Source organism: Loxodonta africana, chromosome 10 (assembly GCF_030014295.1).
Source record: "Loxodonta africana isolate mLoxAfr1 chromosome 10, mLoxAfr1.hap2, whole genome shotgun sequence".
Lineage (NCBI taxonomy): Eukaryota > Metazoa > Chordata > Mammalia > Proboscidea > Elephantidae > Loxodonta > Loxodonta africana.
In genome coordinates this window covers 57,132,241-57,156,557 of record NC_087351.1, presented here as the reverse complement: position 1 = coordinate 57,156,557, position 24,317 = coordinate 57,132,241, and the positions used below count along the sequence as shown (strand labels likewise).

Below are 24,317 nucleotides of genomic sequence, written 5' to 3'. Positions count from 1 at the left end.
GAACTGGCAAACTATTTAATTTTGGCTTATTCCACAATTTACATGATTCGAACCTTATGTAATCATTTTATATAAAAAGTATTAAAAATTCATTGAAAGATGTCTAAAAACAATTATTCAAAATAAAAAGTTAGCTATTTTGCCTTTAAAATCAGACCATCTTGCTGGGTGATCTTGGGCAATTTATTTAAGCTCTCTTTGCTACAGTTACATCTCTTCTCTGAAAATGGGGATTAAACATAAAAATAAAACATATGTAAAGCACTTAGGGCTGTAACTGGTTTATAGAAAGCATTCAATAAAATGAAAGAAATTCAGACATAAAAGAAAACACGCACTAAAACATTAAAGGTAGCAGCCAAACAGTATGTTATGTTTCATAATTTTCAGTCAAATAAAAAACGCAACACACACAGATTTTTTGACACTTATGATATCTTAAAGTTATGATACAGCAACAGCAAAGGGTACTTAAGAAAAGAAACATGAAAAGAAAATCTGAATTTTGAGGTAATTTTTTTCAAAAGGCTTTTTATAATCCTACACATTTCAAACATACTGTGTCTAAAACAGAATTTCAGATCTCTCCATCCTCCATGTAAATTGTTCCACCTGCAGCCTTCCCCACATCGGATAACAGCGAGTACATCCTTCTTGTTGCTGAAGCCCATTTTTTTCTCTCTATCCCATCAGAACATCCTGTTGGCTTTTCTTGCCTAAAGTATCCAGAATCCAATCTTTCTGATCATCTCCCTGCTACCATATTCGTAAAAGCCACCACCATTCCTCGCTTGAATTACTGCAACAGCTTTCTAATTGGTCTCTCTTCTGCCACCTTTATCTCCCTATAGGTCAGTCTCAACAGAGAAGCTAGAGTGATTTTACTGAAACGTGTCAGATCATGATCTGGCTACCCTTTATGTCTCTTATCTCATTTCCTACTACTCCCCTTTTCCCTCATTAAATTTCAGTCACAATGCAGTGCCTTGGGCCTGCCAGGTATGCTCCTGCCTCAGGGCTTTGCACTGGCTGTTATCTTTGCATTAACATTCTTCCACCAGATTATGCTGTAAACCTGCAAAAGCCACTTCTGTTAATGAACACCCAAGATAAATTTATTCTGAAACAGTCAAAACATCAAGTTTATTCTGAAAATCATATCAGTATCAGAGACATAGTACTGAGAATCTTGCCCCTAAAACCTTTTTTCTTTAAAGTTAGACCTTGGAAAGCTTTGCTTTTTTAATCACTACAGGGACTAGGAGAGCAGAATAAATAGCGTGATGTGTGAAAAATCAGAATAGTGAAGAGCCAATTAGAATCGCTCTCACTTCTGTTAGCCCTAATCTGAATCATCTCCTCTTAACACACTGCCTACAAGGTCTGCTCAAACACAGTTAAAATAGTGTTTTCTGAAAGCGGATCTCCCTTAGTAAATTTAATCATTTTAGCTTTATGATTCAGTTGGTTTTCACAATCTACATCATTAACCCCCCCATCACTTCTCAAAGAGGCCTATCCCTAGTCACATTATTAAAAATTGCTACCTGTCCGTTATCAATACCCTCAACTCCAGTCACTTGAAATCCTTATCATGTTCATTTTTTCCTATAAAATTTTCACCTTATAACATGCCAAATGATTTAGTTATTATGTGCATTGGTCTCTTTTCACTAGCTTCATAAAGGCAGGGATTTCTGTCCATTTTTTCCACTGATACATCTTTCTCAAACTCCTTACATAGTACCAGGCACAGAGAAGGCATTCCATGTTCATTAAATGCACATGTGACATAGAGCCGACCAGGCCATTATGGAGTGAAATATTCAAATTAGCAGAAGCCTATAAACAACTGAGTCTAAAAGAAAGCAAATATTACCGAATTTGAGTGGAAATGACCAAATAAATATCTCACACACAAATTTAATTCCCTTTAAAGTTCAGTTTCTTGGAAAACTGAATATTTAAATAGAACCACACAAAGTATTGAAAGTTTAAAAACAATGCAAGCATCACTGTAACATTTACCATTAATGGCCTGTGAAAGTTGAGTCTCATCATTTAAGAAGTCGAGTAATGAGGAATCTTGTTCATTTTCTGACTCATCTTCATCTGATGAAGCACACTCGGCATCTTCTTGGGAAAGTTCTGCTTCGTCATCCAAAAACTGCCTAGCTACACGCTAAGACAAACAAGGAAAATGAAGATATCCTGGAGAAAATAATTTATTTTCCTTAAATAATTGCAAATATTTCTGCAACATTGATTTCTTGTCAATGCTTTTAAGACCAAAAATAGTAAAAATAGAAAAAACTTCAGGACAAAACGATAAAGTAGCATACTTATTTAAAACTTCTGCTAATTCTATTGTAAGTACAATAAAGTACAAGTCAGCATGTCAGCTGAATCTTTCTTTCATAAGCATAAAATCCCGAGTCTTTCCACTAATTAATTATTTCCAAGAAAAATACTACACGACAAAAAGACTGACCAGCATAAGACATGCCGAGAATTCTTTTCCAAGGACTGAATGACACAAACAATATAGACTGTAAAAGGCAAAACATTCTAAACCTCAAATCTCTGCCCCTATATTTTTTTTAATTTGAAACATGAATTCTCAATACGCTTAAATTTCTTCAGAATCATTCAGTATGACACTGCAAGAAGAAGTTTCAAGACACAAAAGAGAAACAAAAAATAACAAACCATGAGATTTTAATTCCAGTAAAAAGACAAAATTGGGGTCAAAATATTTTTAACTTTTTTTCTATACGGAAAATACATAAGGCTTAGAAATAGAGAAATAGAATTTCCACATAAAATGTAATGTTCTTTACTAATTAAATAAGTACATATTGTTAAGAAACTAGAAAAAGTTTACCTTTATGTGGCTGTGTATTTTTTGAACTTTGACACCTCTTTTTGAATTCTTGTTACAATCCTTGAAGTCTTCTAAATATGGATGTAGTTTGTGAAAATTCTCACTCTCATCACTATATGATAATTCTGACTATAATAATAATTCAAAAAAATTCTTGCGTAAGAAAAAAATAATTGGGTTGTTGTATCTTAGTGTATTTCTCAAGAGTTGTTTCTTTTCTTTCATTTCTTCTTTGTGAGTATTTGGCCCAACATTTTCTTCTTAGATCAATAAAATTCCTCTCACAACTCAGAACCACATTATATATATATAATACATATGAATTTAAAAACCATTAAGTTAGGTAATACTCTAAACTAAAATACTAAATTAGGAAATATTTCCTAATTTAGTATTATCTCAAACAAATACATACATGCACACACCTATACATATCTAATGGCATTTTTAATTATGAAATAATTCTTTTATTTTTTGCTTAGGAAAATATTTTGTGTCTGTGTGTCATGTTACTTTTTTTTTTATAATTGTGCTTTAGGTGAAGGTTTACAGCTCAAGTTAATTTCTCATACAAAAATTTACACACATATTGTTAGGTGACACGTTGCAATACATATAACGTCACAGCACGCTACGCCTTTCCACCCCTGGTTTCCCATATCCATCCAACCAGTTCCTGTCCCTTCCTACCTTCTCATCCTGCCTCAGGAATGGAGCTGCCCATTTGGACTTGTGTATTTGCCTGATCTAATAAGCACATTATTCATGAGTATCATTTTATGGTTTATAACCAAAAAAAAAAAAAAACCCAAACCCATTGACATCGAGTTGATTCCTACTCATAGTGACCCTATAAAAAAAAAAAAACAGTGCCATCGAGTCAATTCTGACTCATGGCGACCCTATCGGACAGAGTAGAACTGCCCCATAGAGTTTCCAAGGAGCTCCTGGCAGATTTGAACCGATGACCCTTTGGTTAACAGCTGTAGCACTTAATCACTATACCACCAGGGTTTCCAATAGTCCAGTCTAATCTTCATCTGAAGAGTGGGCTTTGGAAATGGTTTTAGTTCTGGGTTAACAGAGTATTTGGGGACCATGGCTTCAGGGGTTCCTCCAGTCTCAGTCAGACCAGTAAGTCTGATCTTTTTACATGTATTTGAGTTCTGGTCCACACTCTTCTGCTCCATCAGGGACTCTGTTGTGTTCCCTGTCAGGGTCATCATTGGTGGTGGCCAGTCTAATGGCATTTTGTATTTTTAGTTTAAGTGCTTCCTTTAGAAAATCCTCAAGGGCTTCATAGAAAATAACTGTTTCAGTCTGCAAATTTGGCCATCAAAATCAGTCCAAAAATCAATGGGTTGGAGAGGGATGCCGGTGAGGAGTGAACTTCTTGGATCAGGTGGACAACTGAGACTATGCTGGTATCTCCTTCCTGGAGGGAGATGAGAAGGCAGAGGGGGACAGGAGCTGGTTGAATGGACACAGGGAATACAGGATGGAGAAGAAGAGTGTGCTGTTTCATTAGGGGGAAAGCAGGTGTGTATGAGTTTTTGTATAAAAGACTGACTTGATTTGTAAACTTTCACTGAAAGCACAATAAAAACTTAAAAAAAAAAAAAATCAGTCCAAAAATGCAAAAATCCTTTCAAACCAAGAAATCAAAAATAACAAATAACAAATTTTGACTATAAGGCCTACCATTATAACTCTAACAGAATAATATAAAACCTATCAAAATAATTTAACACAAATAATTTTAGTTTAAAATGCATTGATCTTAAGCTGTATCAATACATTAATTCACTTATAATTAGGCAAGGAGTTCTGGTGGTGCAGTGGTTAAAGCACTTGGCTGCTAACTGAAAGGTTGGTGATTTGAACCCACCAGCCACTCTGCAGAAGAAAGATGTGGCAGTCTGCTCCCATAAAGATTATAACCTGAGAAACCCTATGAGGCAGTTCTATCTCTGTCTTATAGGGTCACTATGAGTTGGAACTGACTCAACAGAAATGAGGGTGAAGAAGAGAATATAATTACGCAATCAGATATTCTAACTAAGGGAGCAAGTTAAAGCAATTTTTCTAGTGAAGTTTTCTGAGCATACAAAGTTAATATAAACCAATTATATTTTTAATTTATTCTGCACAAATTATCCTAGAATGTATTAGAAAATTAAAAACACAAAGAGTTTCCTAGTCTCAAACTTTAGCTATCACCTAAGCTGACGGCAACCAAATGAGTATCATTAACCTTAAGACCCACACCTCCTGCAGCTTCAGATTCCCATAGTCAAATGCCTGCCAGAGACTCACTTTACTATTCCATTAGGACCTGTTCAACACGGAACTTACCATCTCTTCCTTGTCTTCTCTAAGTTTGTGACACATTTACCAAACAGCCCAAGCCAAAAACCAGAGAGTCATCCTGCACTTTTTCCTTTCCTTCTTCCAAACCCATTCAATCAAATACAAAAAGGCCTTCCAGAAACCAACCCAAACTTTTTCTCCAATTTTACTGTCCGACACTCTGTCTTTACAACCAATAGCATATTTTCATGCAAATGTAAAGTGCATGTTAGACTTTTTTGCCAACTGTGCCCTCTTCCCACCTCAGATATTTTCATAAGTGCACTATGCTATTTTTTTACAGCAACATGTAAAAAAAATTAGCATAGTGCGCTTACAAAAATACCGGGGGGGGGGGGCCGCGGGGAGCATTGCCACAAAAAGAATCACACACGTTATCTGTATAAAAATACCATAATATACAAATGCTGTTTCCCATACTGTGTCACTCTTTAAGCTGTTTATTGTGTTGAAAATGCCTTCTTGTCTCCTACTTTGCCGACACACCACATGCACTTTAAGACATTACTAAGGTATTATCTTCAAGAAGCCTGCCAGAACTTCCAAGGTGTAGGCTGAGGGTTTACCTTTTCTTATCACTCAACCTAAAAAGTTATACTCAAATGATCTGTTTACATACCTATCTCTTGTGGAGGCTAGAAATCTATGCTGAGACTAAAACAAAATGTGGAAAATGAAGACAACATTTCTGTCAAGTTTGCAGAATATGGCAAAACCTGGTCTCATAGGGCAAATGTTTAAAATAATAAATAACCTAAACCTTAGAGATAATAACTAGCTTGTTTAGGTTTATGTGTAACAAACCCTCTTAGAACAGCTCTACATTCCAGAGAAGCTGACCCCTCATGCCTGCATCATTTGTCTTCTTAGCCAAAAGCAATTCTGAGGAAGAAAGGATTTCAAAAGACATTTTGATGAATATTCATAAGGCTCATCAAAACCTTTTCTTGTTCCTTGGACTATAAATAGCCCATACTGCCTTATCTCAGGTGCGACACCCAGTCTCGGGCTGTGTATTGTCTAATTCGAAACTGTATGATTTACCAATAAATCTCTAGATTGTTTTAACTTTGTTTCAAACTCTTGGAAATTATTCAACATTTTCTCTTATTACATTACTTAAGACCAGGGTATATTTTTTACAGTATCCCCAGCATCTAATACAGTAGGCATATGGTAGGTACCTAATGAAAGTTTGCTGAAGAGTTGATAGCTTTTGAAGGCAGTATAAAAATTTAACATTTGTATTTATTGCACTTAGAAAAGTTTTCTGTGAAAATAAATCTCTGAAAACTAACAAAAATAGAAATACCAATGACATGTGCATTACTCTATTTTTCTAATATCAAATATACCTATGCTCACCTATACATATATTTTCCTTGAAATATTTATTTCAAAGGCATCTGAGTTGCTATGTATTATCTGTTATTTACTCACTCTGTTTAGAGGAACTCTGCGCTTTTTAACAGCATGAAGTGGAGAATCAACTTCACTATTTTTCTGATCCTAGATAAAGTAGATAAATTAAGTAAAAGATAGCAAAAAGTCTTCAAAATAAAAAAAAAAGCCTTTCATATGATCACATTAATATGATTATTGAATGACTCACCTCAGGGGATTTTAAAACATTTCTTTTTGTTTTCTTACTTTTTCTTTGGAAAATTTCATCATCTTCACTTTCACTACTTGTTAATAATTGTTCTATAATTTATAAAAACAAACAATGAACTTGGTTAGCAGATTTAAATTTATCCAGTAACAATGATCTATTTTATTGATGGCTACATTAAGAATCATTTCTGACAATCTCAACATTTATTCACTCTCAAAAAAGAATTGGTCAGAAGTCTTATCAAAAAGTCAGAATGAGAAGATACAGAAAAATAAAACAGTACCAGTGAGGAAGATAAGACACAAAAATGTTGCTAATAAACACATATTTGACTCAGATACAATTTTATAAATTAAATAAAAAGAGGTCAGAAGAATGCAAAATGCAATTTTATTAATCAACAGTTCCAGAATTCATCTCTAAAATCTACTACAGTCTCCCTTCTACTCTGTTTTATCTCTTTCCTAGTTGGAGGAGTTAAAACATGAAAACGAAGGCTACAAAACAATATATGAAAAGATCCTTTTTCATTTATACACAAGCATGAAATAAAAATTGCAAAGATATTCACCAAAATGTTAATGGAGGTTGTATCTATATGGTGGGATTATAGGAGTTTTTATTTTCTTCTCCACATTTCTGGGTTTTCCTAGATTTTTGTAATGAATATTGTCATGGATTGAATTGTGTCCCCCCAAAATATCTGTCAGCTTCACTAGATCATGAGTTCCAATATTGTATGATTGTCTGCCATTTTATCACTCATGTGATTTCCCTATGTGTTATAAACCCTATCACTATGATGCAGTAAGATGGATTATCGGCCGTTACATTGATGAGATCTACTAGATAGTGTCTTAAGCCAATCTCTTTTCAGATATAAAAGAAAGAAGCGAGCAGAGAGACCGAGGGACCTCATACCACCAAGAAAGCAACACTGAGAGCAGAGTGTTTCCTTTGGACCCAAGGTCCCTTTGCAGAGAAGCTTCCAGTCCAAGGGAAGACTGATGAGAAGGACCTTCCTCCAGAGCCAGCAAGAGAGAAAAAGCCTTCCCCTGGAGCCGGCGACCTGAATTCGGAATTCTAGCCTACTGTACTGTGACAGAATAAACCTCTCTTTGTTAAAGACATCTACTTGCAGTATTTCTGTTATACCAACACTAGACGACTAAGACAAATGTGTAGTTCTGTTGTAATTAACAGAGGGAAAGGAGATGTTAAAAACAAAACCCTCATGTATGAAATAAAATACTTCAAATTTTCAAGTACTTAATCCAAGCTCTACTTCTGCATTTTCATAAAATTTTAATTGAAGACACAATCAATTTTGCAACAAGTCTTCTATATAAGAGCCCTGCAGCAGTTTCAAAATATGTTCACGAATTCTGATACTCCTCCTCTCAAAAAGTAGAGCGTTAATTCTTCTCCCTTTGATTGTAGGCAAGATTCAGTGACTTGCTCCTAATAGAATATAGTAAAAGAGATATTGTGTTAACTTGGAGTCTAGATCATAAAAGGTATCATGGGCTCATCCTTGCTCTCTCTCAGATCACCTGCTCTTGGGGAAAACAGCTGCTTATGTTGTAAGGACATATCAGATAACTCGATGAAGAGGCCCACATGGCAAGAAAAGGAGGCCTCCTAGGAACAGCAATGTGAGTGAGCCATCTCAGAAGCAGATCCTCCAGTTCAACGCAAACCTCCAGCTGACTGAAGCCCTGGCCAACATTTTGACTGCGACCTCATGAAATATCTTGAGGCAAAACCACTCAGTTAAGCCACTCTTCAATTCCTCATCACAGAAACTATGAGATAACAAACATTTGTTGTTTTAAATCACAGGTTTTGGTGGTAACTAGTTATGCAGCAATAGATAAATAATAGATTTTGATACCTGGAAATAAGGAGTTGGCATAACAGAAACCTAAACAGTGGAAATACTTTTGGAACTAGATTATTAGCAAAATATGAAAGGACTTACAAGGTAAGCTTTAATGAAAGCTTTAAAAGCTTCAAAGAAACTGTAGAAGATTAATGACTGCTGAGGAAGCTGTGGGTGAGAACTTAAAGGAAAATAAGGAATCTTATTGGTAGCTGGAAGAAAGGTAATCCTTTATGTAGTGCCAGAAAGTTTAGCAACACTACAGTAGCAAAGAAAGCAGAAAGTGTGCCTAATGAATGACATGATCTAATTATGGACACTTCCAGACAAAAGGTTTAAGATATCATCTGGTTGCTTTTTCTTGTCATAGTAAAATGCAAAAGGAGAGGGATAAACTAAAGAAAGGGCAATTAAACATGAAAAACTTGGGAGTTGCAAGTTTTGAAAACTCTCTGCCTCGCCAAATGGCAAACAATGCTAAAATTAAGAAATGGCTTCCAAACAAAGATAAATCCAGAGGCCTGCTAAGAAAACACTGTCTAAGGATGAAGCTAAGGGATAGTTGTAAATTCTTGGTTAAGACTTCAGAAAGATCAAAGGTGGTACCTCAGAGTACCATTCAGTCAAGACAAAAGCCCCTCTACATATTTTTGGGATGTTCCTCACAGATCCTCTCAATCAAACAACAGGCCTCTAAGAAGCTCAAATTAAAGATGTTGTCTCTAGACATCCAGCAGAAACCCAGGGAAAAGAAGGACTTACCTCCAAAAGATCTGTGGTGATGGCCACTGTCTAACAGAATGAATGCCAATAAGATTCACAGAAGACCAACTAAGATTTAAGAGACACAGCTACAACTGAAAGGAACAGAAAAAGTACAACCTGAAAAAGAACTCTGGACCCCCAAATATCTGCAAAAAGGAAGCAGGCTGGGAAAACACCACAGGTCCTACCTGTTCGGGGGAAAAATATATATATATTATTCAGAAGGCATGAGCAAGCGTACAGAGAACAGAGTTAAGAGCTACGGATTATTTCTAGGCCTTAAGTCCTAATCAAGGAACATCCGATCTCTGCCCTGCTGTATTTCAGAACTGTTATGGACCCGTAATTCCTGTGTGCCACCCATTCCCCTTCTTTTGAACGAGCCATCTTGAAAACGGATTTTCCTTGCCCAGTCAAGCCTTCAGATTACTGAAGCCCCGGTCAAAATTTTCACTGCAACCTCACAAGAAATCCTGAGCCAGACCACCCAATTAATCAACTCCTGAATTCCTGACCTACAAAAACTATGAGATACATGTTTGTTATTTTAAGCCACTAAGTTTTCTGGAGTAATTTGTTATGCAACCCACTGCCTTCAAGTCGATTCTGACTCATAACGACCCTATAGGACAGAGTAGAACTGCCCCATAGGGTTTCCAAGGTTGCCATCTTTACGGAAACAGACTGTCACATCTTTATACCTCGGAGCAGCTGGTGGGTTCTAACCGCTGACCTTTCAGTTAGCAGGTAAACACTTAACCACTGTAGTACCAGAGTTCCTTATTTTTTTATGCAGCAAGAGATAACAAAAATAAACTCACACAGTAAATTTCTCTTCACACTCTGTGCCAGTAAAATATGTACTCTGATGGATAAATATGAATGATTCCTTTTTGCAGATAGGCATTATATAATCCAACTAGTTTTTCCTTTTTCATTACCTTCTAAGGAAGTCAGAGTTAAACGTAGTGCTCAATTATAGTAACCAACTCATCTCGGGAGTCTTTTTTAATGAACTACTTTATATATTTTATATATACGTGTGTATACAAAAAAAAAAAAAAAAAACTGAACCAATAAGCAACATCATGTTAAACGGAGAAAAGACTGAAGTTGTAAAGGAGTTCATTTTACTTGAATCCACAATGAATGTCCATGGAAGCAGCAGTCAAGAAATCAAAGGATGTACTGCACTGGGCAAATCTGCTCCAAAAGACCTCTTTAAAGTGTTAAAGAGCAAAGATGTCACTTTAAGGTCTAAGGTGCACCTGACCTAAGACATGGTGTTTTCAATCACCTCATATGCATGTGAAAGCTGGACAATGAATAAGGAAGACTGAAGAACTGACCCCTTGGAAGAACAACCAGAATGTTCCTTAGAAGCAAGGATGGTGAGACTTTGTCTCGCTTACTTTGGAGACATTATCAGGAGGGACCAGTCCCTGAAGAAGGACATCATGCTTGGAAAAGTAGAAGATCAATGAAAAAGAGGAAGACCCTCCTCAAGAAGATGGATTGACACCGTGGCTGCAACAATGGGTTCAATAATAACGATTGTGAGGATGAGGCAGGACCAGGCAGTGTTTCATTTTGTTGTACACAGGGTCGCTATGAGTTGGAATCAACTCAACGGCACCTAACAACAACATACCAAAAAAATCCCAAACCCACTGCCATCGAGTCAATTCTAACTCATAGCGACCCTATAGGACAGAGCAGAACTGCCCCATAGGGTTTCCAAGGCGAGGCTGGTGGATTACAACTGCCAGTCTTTTGGTTAGCAGCCAAGCTCTTAACCACTGTACCACTAGGGCTCTACATATGTGTATGTATGTGTGTAAATGATCTTAAATCCTGAGTTAGGTGGAGTAAAAAAATACTAAATAAATATTCCCTAATAACTAATTCAGGGTCCCTGGGTGTTGCAAATGGTTTGCACTCGTCTACTAACCTAAAGGTTAGCAGTTTATACCCACCCAGCAGTACTATGGAAGCAAGACCTAGCAATCTGCTTCTGTAAAGATTACAGCCAAGAAAACTCTATGGAGCAGTTCTACTCTGTAACACACAGGGTTGCCATTAGTTGGAATTAACGATGACAAGTTTGGTTCAGTATTTTAATAACTATAAGGAAATTAGTTATTCCCCCCCCAAAAAAAACCCACTGCGATCGAGTCGACTCCCACTCATACTGACAGTATAAGATATATGCATTTATATGTGTATGTGTATACATACATATATATATAAAACCCGCTGCCGTCGAATCGATTCTGACTCATAGTGACCCTATGGGTCAGAGTAGAACTGCCCCATATAGTTTCCAAGGAGCGCCTGGTAGACATGAACCGCCGACCTTTTGGTTAGCAGCAGTAGCACTTAACCACTACGCCACCAAGGTTTCCTGTATATGTGTGTGTGTGTGTGTGTGTGTGTGTGTGTACATATGTATATATATGTAATATGTATATATATAATATGTATATATCATATAAATATACTGGTTTGTACGTGTAGCTAAACACCTGTGAAAGCCAGAACCTGTATAAAGCGTAAGTCTGTCAGAGAAGGGAAGCTCGAATACTTTCCACTAAAACGAGTGACAGAAAAGCAGTAAGACTGCACCCTGTCAAAGATGGAAAACTTGAAAGACCTGGAAAAACAAGGCAGTCCTGTTGAGTTCCGGCTGTCACAAGTGCCACTGTATACATACACACACACATACACACACACATCAAAAAAACCACACCAGTGTGTGGTGGTGTTTGCGTTTTGCCAGCAACAAAAAAAAAAATTTTTTTTTTTTTTTTTTTAGCTAGGGCCAAATCTTATACTTCTTTTATGTTTCAGTGTCTAGCACTTTCCCATGGTATGCACACAATAAATAACACATAGATAAATCTTGTATCCGTAAGCATCAATTTAAGAAAAACATAATACATCAATTATCTAATTCAATACATGAATATTGTACCATACACCAAGAAGGTACTATAAGCTTTTCTACAGTAATTATTCTAGAAACATCTTACCTTCAACAAAATAATGACAGGATGGACGGAGACTGATTTGTGCACTGCTTTTTGGCTTTACTGGAGATAGTCCCAAATCAAAGGTTGAATTCAAACTTTCTTTCAAACTTTGTAGCTTTTTTTTATTAGAATCTGGTGTCTTAGGCATTTCCTCTCTCATCTTAGAACATGAGTTCAATGCATTTGATTTAGAAAGTGGTGTACTCACAGCTTTTTCTCCTACCGGTAAAGAAAACTGAGAATAACCAGGAGACGCAAATTCTTTATTTTTCGCTGTACCCAGTGGAAAAAGTGCAAGATTTGGACTCTGCTTATCTTCCTTTGATTGGATAGTAATGCTTCTCCTCATAAAACTTCCGACATGATGTCCTGGTATTAATGCTTGATTTGAAACATAATTTGCATCACTTATCTCCTTAGTACCTAAATACCTTCCAGATGGATCATTTAGAAGTCTATTCTTATGTTTATCTGATGAATGTTCTAATATTTCATCATCAGAATCTTGACTACAAAATCCCAAATCAAAGGTAACAGAGAATAAATCCTTAGAGCAGTCAAAAGCATATTCTCCGTTCTTCAGTTTTTCCTTATGTACACCTCTCAAACTTTCATGAGGTTTCCAATTATTAGTATCACAGATGATTTGATCTTGGGGTTCAGAATCATTGTCTAACAAAAGTTCATCAGTAATTAAGAACTGAGAGATCGGTGCCATTTCACTTACAGCAGTTTTGTCTGACACACCTGAAGGTTTGCATTTACTGTTAAAGGGAGAAAGACTCACATCGTTAAATTCTGTATTAACATCTTCAAACAATAGTAAGCTCTCATCCTGATCAGTGGATAATACTGGGAGGCCACTGTTATCAACATCATGATTCTTTTCTTTAACTAAATACCTTGAAGGGCCTGTGTTTACTTGAACATGATTGTTAGGTACTAAGTTTTCATCTTGAATATCTCCATGTACTTCATCTTTGTAGTCACAGCAGATTGACCCATTACAAATTTTTTCATTATTTGCATCATAAAGGCAACTTATTGGAGAAAGGTGATTATTATTAGAAGATGGTATGTTTAGTGAATTCAAATCTAAATTCCGTTGGGAATTCATAGCTGCCAGCGACATCAAACAGGTGGACTTATCATTTTGTAAATGCTCTGTGTAGGGTAGGGAAACTGAATTTTCAAGTATAGAATCCCTTGTGATTTCATATTCCAAATCTGCGAGTTCACTGAGAGGCGGAGGAGAATGAGATAAAAATCGGTCTACGTTAGCTAGTGCCTTTTTTGTCAATGAGTGACAATTATAAAATTGATCATCAGTTCTAGCTAAATAAAGCTCTTCTTCAAATGGAAGACATAAGCTAGATGAAACCGATTTTTCATCACTGAAACTGTTATAGCCAGAATCTGAAAAATTTCCAGCAAATGAACTAGAAGATTTATTTGTAACCTGACACTTGGTTAATAAAACACATGGCTGATTAACAACATTTTTATCGGTAGAACATGTGGCAGCAACTTCATCTGTATCTGATGCCATTTTATCACTTGGTAGGTCTACCTGAAAAGTGTTTTCAGCAGTAGAATTTCCTTTGGTATCAAAGGAATCCATAACACCATCGTTTTCTTTTCTAGGCTTATCTTTTATCATTTCTTTAGAAGCTTTGTTCTTTAGAGAAACAACTTTAGTGGGTTTAATATGAGACTGTTTAAGAATTTCAGAACATTCTTCATCATATTCAGTCACTAGGGATGAATGGCCTTGATTTACAGCCTTTGTAAATAAAGATTCCTTGTTATCAGTAAAGATGCCATCAGCAAGAGGACTATATTCGTTCCTGGGTACACTAAATGTTGAGTTAACATCCTCCATTTGTAAATAAGGTTTAATTTCCAGTTCATAGCTACATTCTTCCTATAAAAAAGAAAAATAAAAAAGGCATGGGAAAATAAAACCAATTCTAAGAGATGTTTGACACTTAAAATATTTTCTAAGCATATTACATCATCCAAATGACTTTAGCTTTCTTTTATATCTTCAGGAATTATTCTGATAAATCAAACAAAATTATAAATGACATTACTGTGAAATTATTGTAAGTTATTTTTAATTCACCTTTTTTTTTTTTAATATATCCCTAATACACGGCACTGGGTGGGGGGAATACTTAATTGGAAACCCTGGTGGCATAATGGTTAAGTGCTATGGCTGCCAACCGAAAGGTCAGCAGTTCGAATCCACCAGGCACTCCTTGGAAACCCTACGAGGCTGTTCTACTCTGTCCTACAGGGTCACTATGAGTCAGAATTGACTCAACAGCAATGGGTTTGGTTAATAATCATATGTTTTCTGTGTATTAAGTAACTATTTGTATAAAGAACAAATTTAATAAATACGTAAAATAAGAATATAAATAAGTTTTTTCATTTCTAACATTTAATCAAACAGTTATTCTGATAATTTCCTAAAAATAGTGCTGCCGTTAGATATTTAAGAAATTAATATGGCATATAGGAGACACTGAATAAATGTATATTAATGTGGTGGCACAGGTTTTGCTGGGCTCCACACCAATTACTTTATTCACAAGTATTTATGAACAATAGCTAATAATAAAAACAACAGCCACAACCATGGACCAGTTACTGTTCTAAGTAGTTCACATGTTTTAAGACATTTAATTCTTACAACAATCCTATGAAGTAGGTATTATAATTATCTCCATTTCACAGATAAAACTGAGGCACAGAGAGGTTTTGTAACTCACACACACACAATTAGTAAGAGGTAGACTTGGGATTCTAACCCAGGCATTTTGGATTTCACATTCATAATTGGTTCACTATCCTGACTCTCTCAAGGAAGAAAAATGAGAATCAACAATTCCCTAAATTACCATGATACAAGACAGACATCAAATGAATTAAGTAACAGAGACTATTTTATGTTAATAAATCCCAAACTAACAAGAATCTTAAATTATCTTTACAAACAGTTTCTATAAATCATTAAGTATATTAAAGTACTACTCTGGTTGGACTATCAATATTTATACATAATAATCTTCCCCTAATTAATTAAATCTATTTTGGTCCTAAGTCAGAAAACTAACTCCTTATTGAGATTACAAGGAGCTGTAAAGGAAAATATTTCCAGCCATAATTATTCATAATAATGACTTCAAATTAAGAAGAATAAAGATTAATAATTCTGGTTTCGTTATCATACCAGCAAGAGAAAGTTACAATAAAACCCTACCTCTTCATGTCGCATTCCTTCTATCATTTGCATAATGCTTATAAAATGGTGGCATCGATCTGAATGGTCAACCAGATGGATAGGAAGAGGATGATCCTGCCACACTCTCCATTCAGAGAGAGAGAGCTGATGAATTCCAATGGCTGGTTCTTGAGCCTTGATTAAATATTTGAAAAATAATAATGATAAAAACACATACACATACTGAGATTTCACAAAGGAATTTAAAAAATATGGTTAATCAGCCCAAACATAGTCTTAAGTACTTTGAACTAAAATCGCAGGAAAAAAAAGAGAAAATTTCAGAAAATCTAAGGGTGTCCTCTTAAGTATATTCTTAAAATAATTTATATGAGTCACTATTTGAGCATACTTACGCTTACATAGCTCCATGTTCTAAGCAAATATTTAAGAAAACGTTTGACTTCAAATCTACTGTTTTCCTAGATTTATATCTACAACCTAATAAGAAAACACTCATAACCTCTCAGTGATATTGATCCCCACTCTTCATGCCTGCTGCCATTCCTCATTCTCCCTGTTAGTGAATAAAATACAAATTCTGATAGCCATATATTCAAGCCCATAAATCTTCTAAAATAAATCTTTCCTAAGATTGTTTTCCCAATAATTTGGGCACATATGCAACGCTTGATCAATTCTCTTAACCAATAATTAAGTTCACCAATAATTTATTCATAACAAGGAAAATAAACAATAATACTCAATTTAAAGTTTTAACTATAAAATCAAAAAAATAAAAACCAGTTGTACGAAGATGCTCATGATAGCACTATTTATATTAGTAAAATATTGAAGAAAATCCCAAAATACATCAAAGAAACAGTCAAGCAAACTATGATATATTGCAGAGTAAAGCTGACAACAAGATCGATTATGCCAATACACAGGTATGTTTACACTATAGAAAGTAACAATGGAAAAGCAGAACTTACGTGAACATATCACAATGATGTGAAAATACATATGCAATAAATATATGAAAATTTGTAGTTTTATAAACTTAGACTTCAATTATTATTTTTTAAACTGCTTCTATTTTATTTTTTTAAGTAAGTTGACATTCTCATTACGAACATATCTACTCCCAAAGTTATTGCATAATCATTATAAAAAGCATCAGAAAATGTGTCCGACTTACTGATCTGAGTTCCTTATTTTGTAAAGATGGAAAATGAACTTGAGGCAATGTTATCTCCTTAATTTCATCGCCATCTCTTAATCTATAAAGTCTGTTCCATAATTTAAATTCTTCTTCTGATAAGGACCAATCTTTCTTTGAGTTATTCTGCCTCATTCCTAAAAGTCAAAAAAAAAAAAAAATTGGAGAGTCAAAAAACAAAAAAACCTGCAAAGCAAACACAAAATACACTATATCAACTCAAACCCTCCACCTGTTTACTCATGTCTGCTAAACCAGTGATTCTACCCCTTAAAACTATTATTCTTCCTATAAAACTATTACTGCTTCTACAAGTCTCCTAAGCTCCTCTCACTTCTTTGAAAGTACTACTGTGTCAGCCTGTCTAAGAGCTAACCTTCTGGTAACGAATTTTTTAACACAACAGAGCCAGGGAGCTATGCCCTCAGTCCTGTCTTCTTTTGTACTCTTTCCATTCTTGTTGCTTAAGAATTGATGCCTTTAAGTTATTGGTGCTGGCAAAGAATGTTGAATATACCATGGACCACCAAAAGAACAAACAAATCCATCTTAGTACAGCCTTGGAAGCGAGGATGGCGAGATTTCATCTCACATACTTTGGACATGTTACCAGGAGGGATCATTCCCTGGAGGACATCATGCTTGGTAAAGCAGATGATCAGTGAAAAACAGGAGGACCCTCCTCAAGAAGACTGACTGACACACTAGCTGCAACAATGGGCTCAAGCATAACGACAATTATGAGGATGGAGCAAGACCAGGCAGTGTTTTGTTCTGTTGTACACAGGGTCTCTGTGAGTTGGAACCGACTCGGCAGCACCTAACAACAACAAAGACCTGGCAGAAGCAGAGTGAGATAACTTACAAATGAAAACTAGTACATGATTCTATCATAACAGTGCTGGAAAGGTTATCTGAGGCTTAAGGGGAAAAAAAAAGTCAAGACCAAAAAGGGTTTTTATCTTAAGACTTAACAAACAGGGGAAAAAAAGTGGTGGAGGGAGTAGACCTATTGCTTTAAAATAGCATAATAATAGGTATTTTTAAAAAATGGTTAGCAACTTAATCCTTTTTTGGCTTTCATAATATCCATAAAGGAAAATAATTATCAAACTCAAAAGAATAAGCAGTATGAAGCAGGAAATCTGGCCCAATACAGGTGAGAGCAGAGGAGAAAAAAAAAATACTGCATTAGGAACCAGGGAACTTCTGTCTCAGGTATTCCCAAATACTGCGTAAGAAGCTTTAATAAAAATTGCTTTTCGGCATTTGTTTTCTCACCTGTGAAATAAGGGGTTTGAATTAAATATCTCTCAAGCCTCCTTTTGCCAAAAGGGAAAGAGACCTTTCCCCTTCCCTTTCTTGGAGTATTTCCAAGAGACATCTAAAGTTTGTAAAACCTTTCTTTAACCTTCTGATATGTATGTATGTTGTTGTTGTTAGGTGCCCTCCAGTGGAATTCGACTCATAACAACCCCACGTGACAGAATAGAACTGCCCCATAGGGTTTGTTGTTAGTTGCCCTCAGTCACTACAACTTAGAAAAATGTTTCCTAAAAGCCTAGGAGTCATCTCTTTGAAATATAAACATCCAGGAAGACAGTGCCCCTATCTCCCTTTAGCAGTCTAGGCTAGGCACTTTTCTGGGAACTGTCACCACTTATTCTTTTGGGTGAAAGCACCTGCTAACACAAATGGTTACCTCAATTACCAGAAGAATTTGGGATGAGCTATGAAATAATGTATAGCAAATGGTGCGGTCCTCTTACGTGAGGACAAGTTATTCCTGAGAACATGTGTGTGAAGGATTATAACTGCTTATGGGTATAAACAGAGTAGAACTTCTTTCAGTTTTTGTAATATCTTAGTGAATTGCCTATAATGCACGCTGTAATCTAGTTTAATGCTTATTTGATAATGAAACTGTTTTCTACATTTTGTGGAGAGTTTTCTGGGTTGGCAGGACATTTTTAATATTCCCCCAGTACTGGGATTCTATCAAAAACCCTGGTGGGGTAGTGGTTAAGAGCTACAGCTGCTAACCAAAAGGTCGGCAGTTCAAATCCACTAGGCACTCCTTGGAAACCCTATGAGGTGGTTCCACTCTGCCCTATAGGGTCACCACGAGTCGGAATCGACTGGACGACAGCGGCTTTGGTTTTTTTGCAGGGGTTTCTATCAGTCTCTGTACTGCCTGTGTGTCCTTTCCTTTGCCACATGAATAATTCTTTTTATTCTTTCAAAGGACAATACTCATAGCATCCCAGAATGTACACTGAGTTTTTCCCAAAAAAATGAAGATATGACCATCTACTTAGTAAGAACGGGGGGTAGAAATACAGGAAATTTTCTATTTACCACCCCTATAAGAAAAGAGGAGCCCTGGTGGCACAGTGGTTAAGATCTCAGCTGCTAACCAAAAGATCGACAGTTCGAATCTACCAGCAACTCCTTGGAAATCCAACGGGCAGTTCTGCTCTGTCCCATAGGGTCTCTATGAGTCAGAATCGACTTGATGGCAACAAGTTTGGTTCGGTTTTTAGTTACAGGAAAAGACAGATAACTTACGCTGCAAGTTCCAAGAAGGCTTCTCTGGTTCATAGACGCCATGTGTGATGAACATTTTGTGTAATTCTGGAGTGATTCCATCAGGAACCATTCGCGGACTTCCTTGGTAAAAATGAAGGACCTGCCTGTTACCTGAAATAGCTTTATAAATACTTCTTTTGTTGGACTGACTTTGATTATAAGTCTGCAAAAACAAATTATTAAATATCATATTATTTCTACAATAATCATTTAGCCATAACAAGCAATTATTAGTTTGGATTTCTTGTAAATATAACCTTAAACCCTGATCTACTTAAATACTTAGAAAGGAGAATTTCTGCTGTACTGAATTTTCAAACTTATCAGTAAGCCCATTTGATGAACTCCTGGTGAAAATTATTTTAAAATATATTATTACAAAAGCCACTTTAGTAACTATGTTGCACAAAGGAAATCAATTTATTTAATATATCGTTGTTTTTGAATGAGATTGATATTTGCACGTAAGTGTAAGGTGCTTTTTAAATTTTTATTAGTTCCCTTATTTCAGCTTGTTACTTAACATCTCTGCACTGCAGTTTGATTGTGTGCATACGGTAAGAAAAGCATTACTTGCTCATACAGAGCTATTGGCAGAATTAAAGAAGACAAAGCACATAAAGCATGTAGGGCACTGCACAGTGCAGAGGAAGTGCTCATTACATGTGGGCCAACAGTACTATTTTACAAATAAGAATAGAGAGGTTAAGTGATTTGCCTAACACAGTTAGTTAGAATCCAGTTCCTCTCATTGATAATATATGGTCTTTTACAGGCTACCAGACATTTCATTTATTGATACCACTTTATGGATAAACTGGCTATTACATAAGAACATGAAGAGAACTAGGGAAAAAGAATTCATTTTCAGCATGATTATAAGAGGTATATGAAAATTTTTATGTCGATTTGTTAAAAATATTACAGGGAATGAGAAGGCCTTTAAGGTGAAGGTCCCTGAACCAGTCCCATAGAGTTACAAAAATTAACACTTTAGGTAACAAACAGAAAATAATTTTAGGTACAATATCATATTTAGGAGGGCATATCAAACAAGATTGTTGAAAAGTATGAAATAATTCAAGTCTCCTATGACTCAGAATAAGTATCAGAAAGCTATTCTGTAAAGGGCCAGAAAATAAGTATTTTAGGCTTTGCAGGTCATACACTGTCTCTGGTGCATATTCTTTCATCTTTTTTTTTCCCCCCAATCTTTTAAAATATAAAAACCATTCTTAGCTCATTGCAGTTTAAAAAAAGCAACAAACAAAAAGCAGGTCTCAGAACACAGGGAGATAGTAAAGCAAATTACCCATAACCAGTTGCCGTTGAGTCGATTCCAACTCATAGTGACCCTACACAGGACAAAGTAGAACTGCCCCCATGGGGTTTCCAAGGAGCAGCTGGTGGATTCGAACTGCTGGCATTTTGGTTAGCAGCCTGAGCTCTTAACCACTGTGCCACCAGGCTCCAAAAGCAAAGTAACGCATATTAATTTTTGTACTTAGGTGCTTTTGAATTAATAACAAGTACTAAAATGTTTTTTTTTAATACAGATAAAAACTGTGAAACTGAATCTGGGCAAAAATTCCCTTAATTACAAGAATACTCAGAATTCAACAGAAAGGCAGAAAAAAATCAACCATAATTACTTAACAAATTGTTTGGACTTTGAATGCTAAAATAAAAGGTTAATATTTGTCTTTTGGCCGTATTTCTCTGATGTAAAGTATCAAATCATGTTTCTACAAGTCTGCTTACACGTTCTTCTCGTCCTTCGGCAAGGATAACAACAATCCTGCCTTGACGTTTGCGGCCAGTTCTACCCATTCGTTGTACAAGACGAATTGGGCTCTTCTGGGCGTCAAAACATATTATAAGATCAACTTCCCCTATATCCAAGCCTTCTTCACCAACACAGGTAGAAACCAATGTGTTGTAACCACCATCACGAAACTGTTTCACTACCTAAAACAAAAATGATTTAAAATTAACCAGATGCAATTGTAAGAATCATAAATCATTTTTTTCCACTCTCCCCCAAATGGTGAAATTAGATTAAAAATCAGCATCAAAGATACCACTGAGTAAGAAAAAAGAGGTTGCAAAATGGAAATATAAGCCAAAAAGAATTATGGGAAAATGGAAAAGGCAATTCTAATTCCTTTGCTTTTAATAATGGTTACGATGCCAAAAGGGTTTGCCAACAATTTATTTAGGAATGAGAAACTCTAGATGTTTGGATTTTTTTTTTTTTTTTAGCACCAGCTGAAAGAAGGGGCAAAGGGCAGGTAAATAACCTAGAGTAATTATTTCCATTTATCATATCCAAACCTGGATGTACGGTTACATGTATCTAAAACAAGAACATTTTATTGCTCCTAGAATTCATCTTACCTTTTATACTGCCATTCCAGGATTTCTCTCTGATCAGTTTAATGAAACTACAATAGCATGAGAATGAGTTAAAGAACAAAAATCAATGAAGCATCTTGAAAAACTTACTAAAGCCTTATAAACTTAGTTCTCAACTGCTCTGATCCTCAGTTCCCCCACATATATCAACACCGAACTTGTAAGTTTATATATGGCAGAGTGGTGTGGTAATAATTAAATAAGATAGTATCAATGGATGGCTAGAGAATAGGAGCAAAAATTAAAAGATGGTATTCCAGAGGAATAAGTCATGCTTTTGACTAATGCCTTTATGAATGTGTATTAAAACAGAAGAATGCCTAAACAAAATGGCTAGTATGAAGGACAGGTATCAGACCTACTATACAAAAAGTAATTCCAGGAGAAAATATTAGGGGAGTATACATAAGAAAGAATATGAACTCTACCAAATTATAAAAGATAGTTATGGACCCACCAGGAAAGACTATAAGGGCCTTTTGAAGCTCAAACATCCTACTCCCCTGTAAGTATCAAGGATGAATAATTGAGACAAAATTATTTAACTAGATGACAACCTGAAATGGCTTATAATAATAACTACTATGTATGAGAACATGCTATGCGCCAGGTACCATACCAAATGCTTTACACATTAGTTACTACTCCCAACAACTCTATTAGGTAGATATTACTACTCTAATTTACCAGAAAAAGAAACTGGGATCTGAGAAGTTAAGCTATATGCCTAAATTCTAATAATTGTCAGCATGTGAATTTAGGTCTGATTTCAAAAACATGTAATCTTAATCCTTAAACTAGTTCTATTGCTAAAAACGACAACCTTAAAAATAGGATAACAAATACAAACTTATCATGTTACGTTCCCTTATAGAACGCTTCCAGCAGCACTGGTCAAAGGATTTTCCTTTAATATGGAAACTTCAGAGTACAGGGAGAACCAGAGGTCAGGATTAAAAGTTAATTCACTTCCTTTTGGAATCTGTAATGACATTAAGCCAAGGAAAGAATAACCTAATATTACCTACATGTAGCTTAATAAAATAGGTATCCTTTTTTGCCCAAATCAAGAAAAAAAAAATGGGCCACGGTGCTAGAGATGTTAAAAAAACAGGAATGTCAAACAATTTCCTTTTCGGTTAACATGCATAAACTGTTACTTATTTACCCAAGGTTGATATAAATCCATCAAGAGTTTGGAAAACAAATATGAACTGGAAGTTATTTAATTAGTCACTCTTTTCTCTGATACATTAACTGGACAGTAAGTCTAAATATTTCTTGAGTATAATTTCTTTGTATTAAATCCTTGGTTTTGAGTTGTCTATAAAGCCATAAACAAAAGTCTTTAAATAAATTAATATTTGATTCTCCCAGTAAAAATGTATGCAGTATCATGAGTGCATACTTATGAAGCAGTCATTAGGTGCTAACAACTGGCACTGATGAATCCTTATTTTCTATCGACAAGGCTAGAAAATGAAAGACCGTATTCCAGAGGAACCAATCATGCTTTTGACTAATGCCTTTATGAATGCCTAATAAAAGAATACCTAAACAAAATGGCTAGTATGGAGGCAGCCACGGTAGGTAATTTTCTATTATTTTCCATAATACTAGAATTTATAACCATTACACTGAATGCTTAAGAGAGGGAAGGAAGGAAAAAGAATGAAAAAGGAAAACAAAAGGCACTGTTCTAAGACACAGGGTTAACTGAGTTAGAGAAACAACAAGCACAACAAGCAATATATACAACTGCCTATTCAATATCTATCTCCTCTGAAACTTGAAATATCCAGTATTCAATCAACACCACCAAACTGGTCAGGATACCATGTTTCCAATCTCCATGAAGGACACCACTATCATTCTGGTTTGGCAGGTTGAAAAACTCTAGGAGTCATCCTTGATAACTCCTTCTTCCTCACAACTTCATATACAGTCCATTACCAAGTTTTGCTAAACATCTCTCAAATTCATCCTCTTTTAACCATATTCACAACACCAAACAATCTTCAGATCTTTTCCAGACTCTTTTGACAGCCTCTCAACAGGTCAGAATCAGGGTCAGGTGTACGGTTAGAGACCTAGAACTCTGGGTGATCCAGGTAACACCCTTACCCCCCAACCTCAATACTCACAGGCCTTACCACCATCTGTCTTGAGACCAGCAAGACTGACCTCATTATGTCTTTTCCTTAGTTATATCAGTCACTACAAGCAGCCCAAAACTCCAGATAATCACTCATCTCGCATGCAGACTCTAATCCCCAGACGGCTCTACATATCTCCATTACTGACCTCATTTCCT

At 35.7% G+C, this 24,317-nt stretch overlaps 1 protein-coding gene across 11 annotated transcripts in view; it reads right to left on the bottom strand.

Annotated features, from left to right (window-relative positions):
• The window catches only part of FANCM (FA complementation group M), a 75,554-nt gene that overhangs the window by 29,054 nt on the left and 22,183 nt on the right, over positions 1-24,317 (bottom strand). For 7 of the 11 annotated variants that reach the window (XR_010323153.1, XR_002785299.2, XR_002785300.2 and 4 more), the window contains 9 exons: positions 21,350-21,556; positions 19,568-19,751; positions 16,979-17,136; positions 15,817-15,972; positions 12,549-14,472; positions 6,867-6,958; positions 6,695-6,763; positions 2,885-3,013; positions 2,029-2,182 (listed from right to left, as the gene is read on the bottom strand). Coding sequence is in view for 7 of the 11 variants with exons in the window: in XM_010588614.3 (XP_010586916.2) it covers positions 2,029-2,182; positions 2,885-3,013; positions 6,695-6,763; positions 6,867-6,958; positions 12,549-14,472; positions 15,817-15,972; positions 16,979-17,136; positions 19,568-19,751; positions 21,350-21,556 (3,073 nt within the window). In the remaining 4 variants the exon portion in view is untranslated. The other 4 variants (XM_023546133.2, XM_023546132.2, XM_064292420.1 and 1 more) reach the window with 4 other exon arrangements.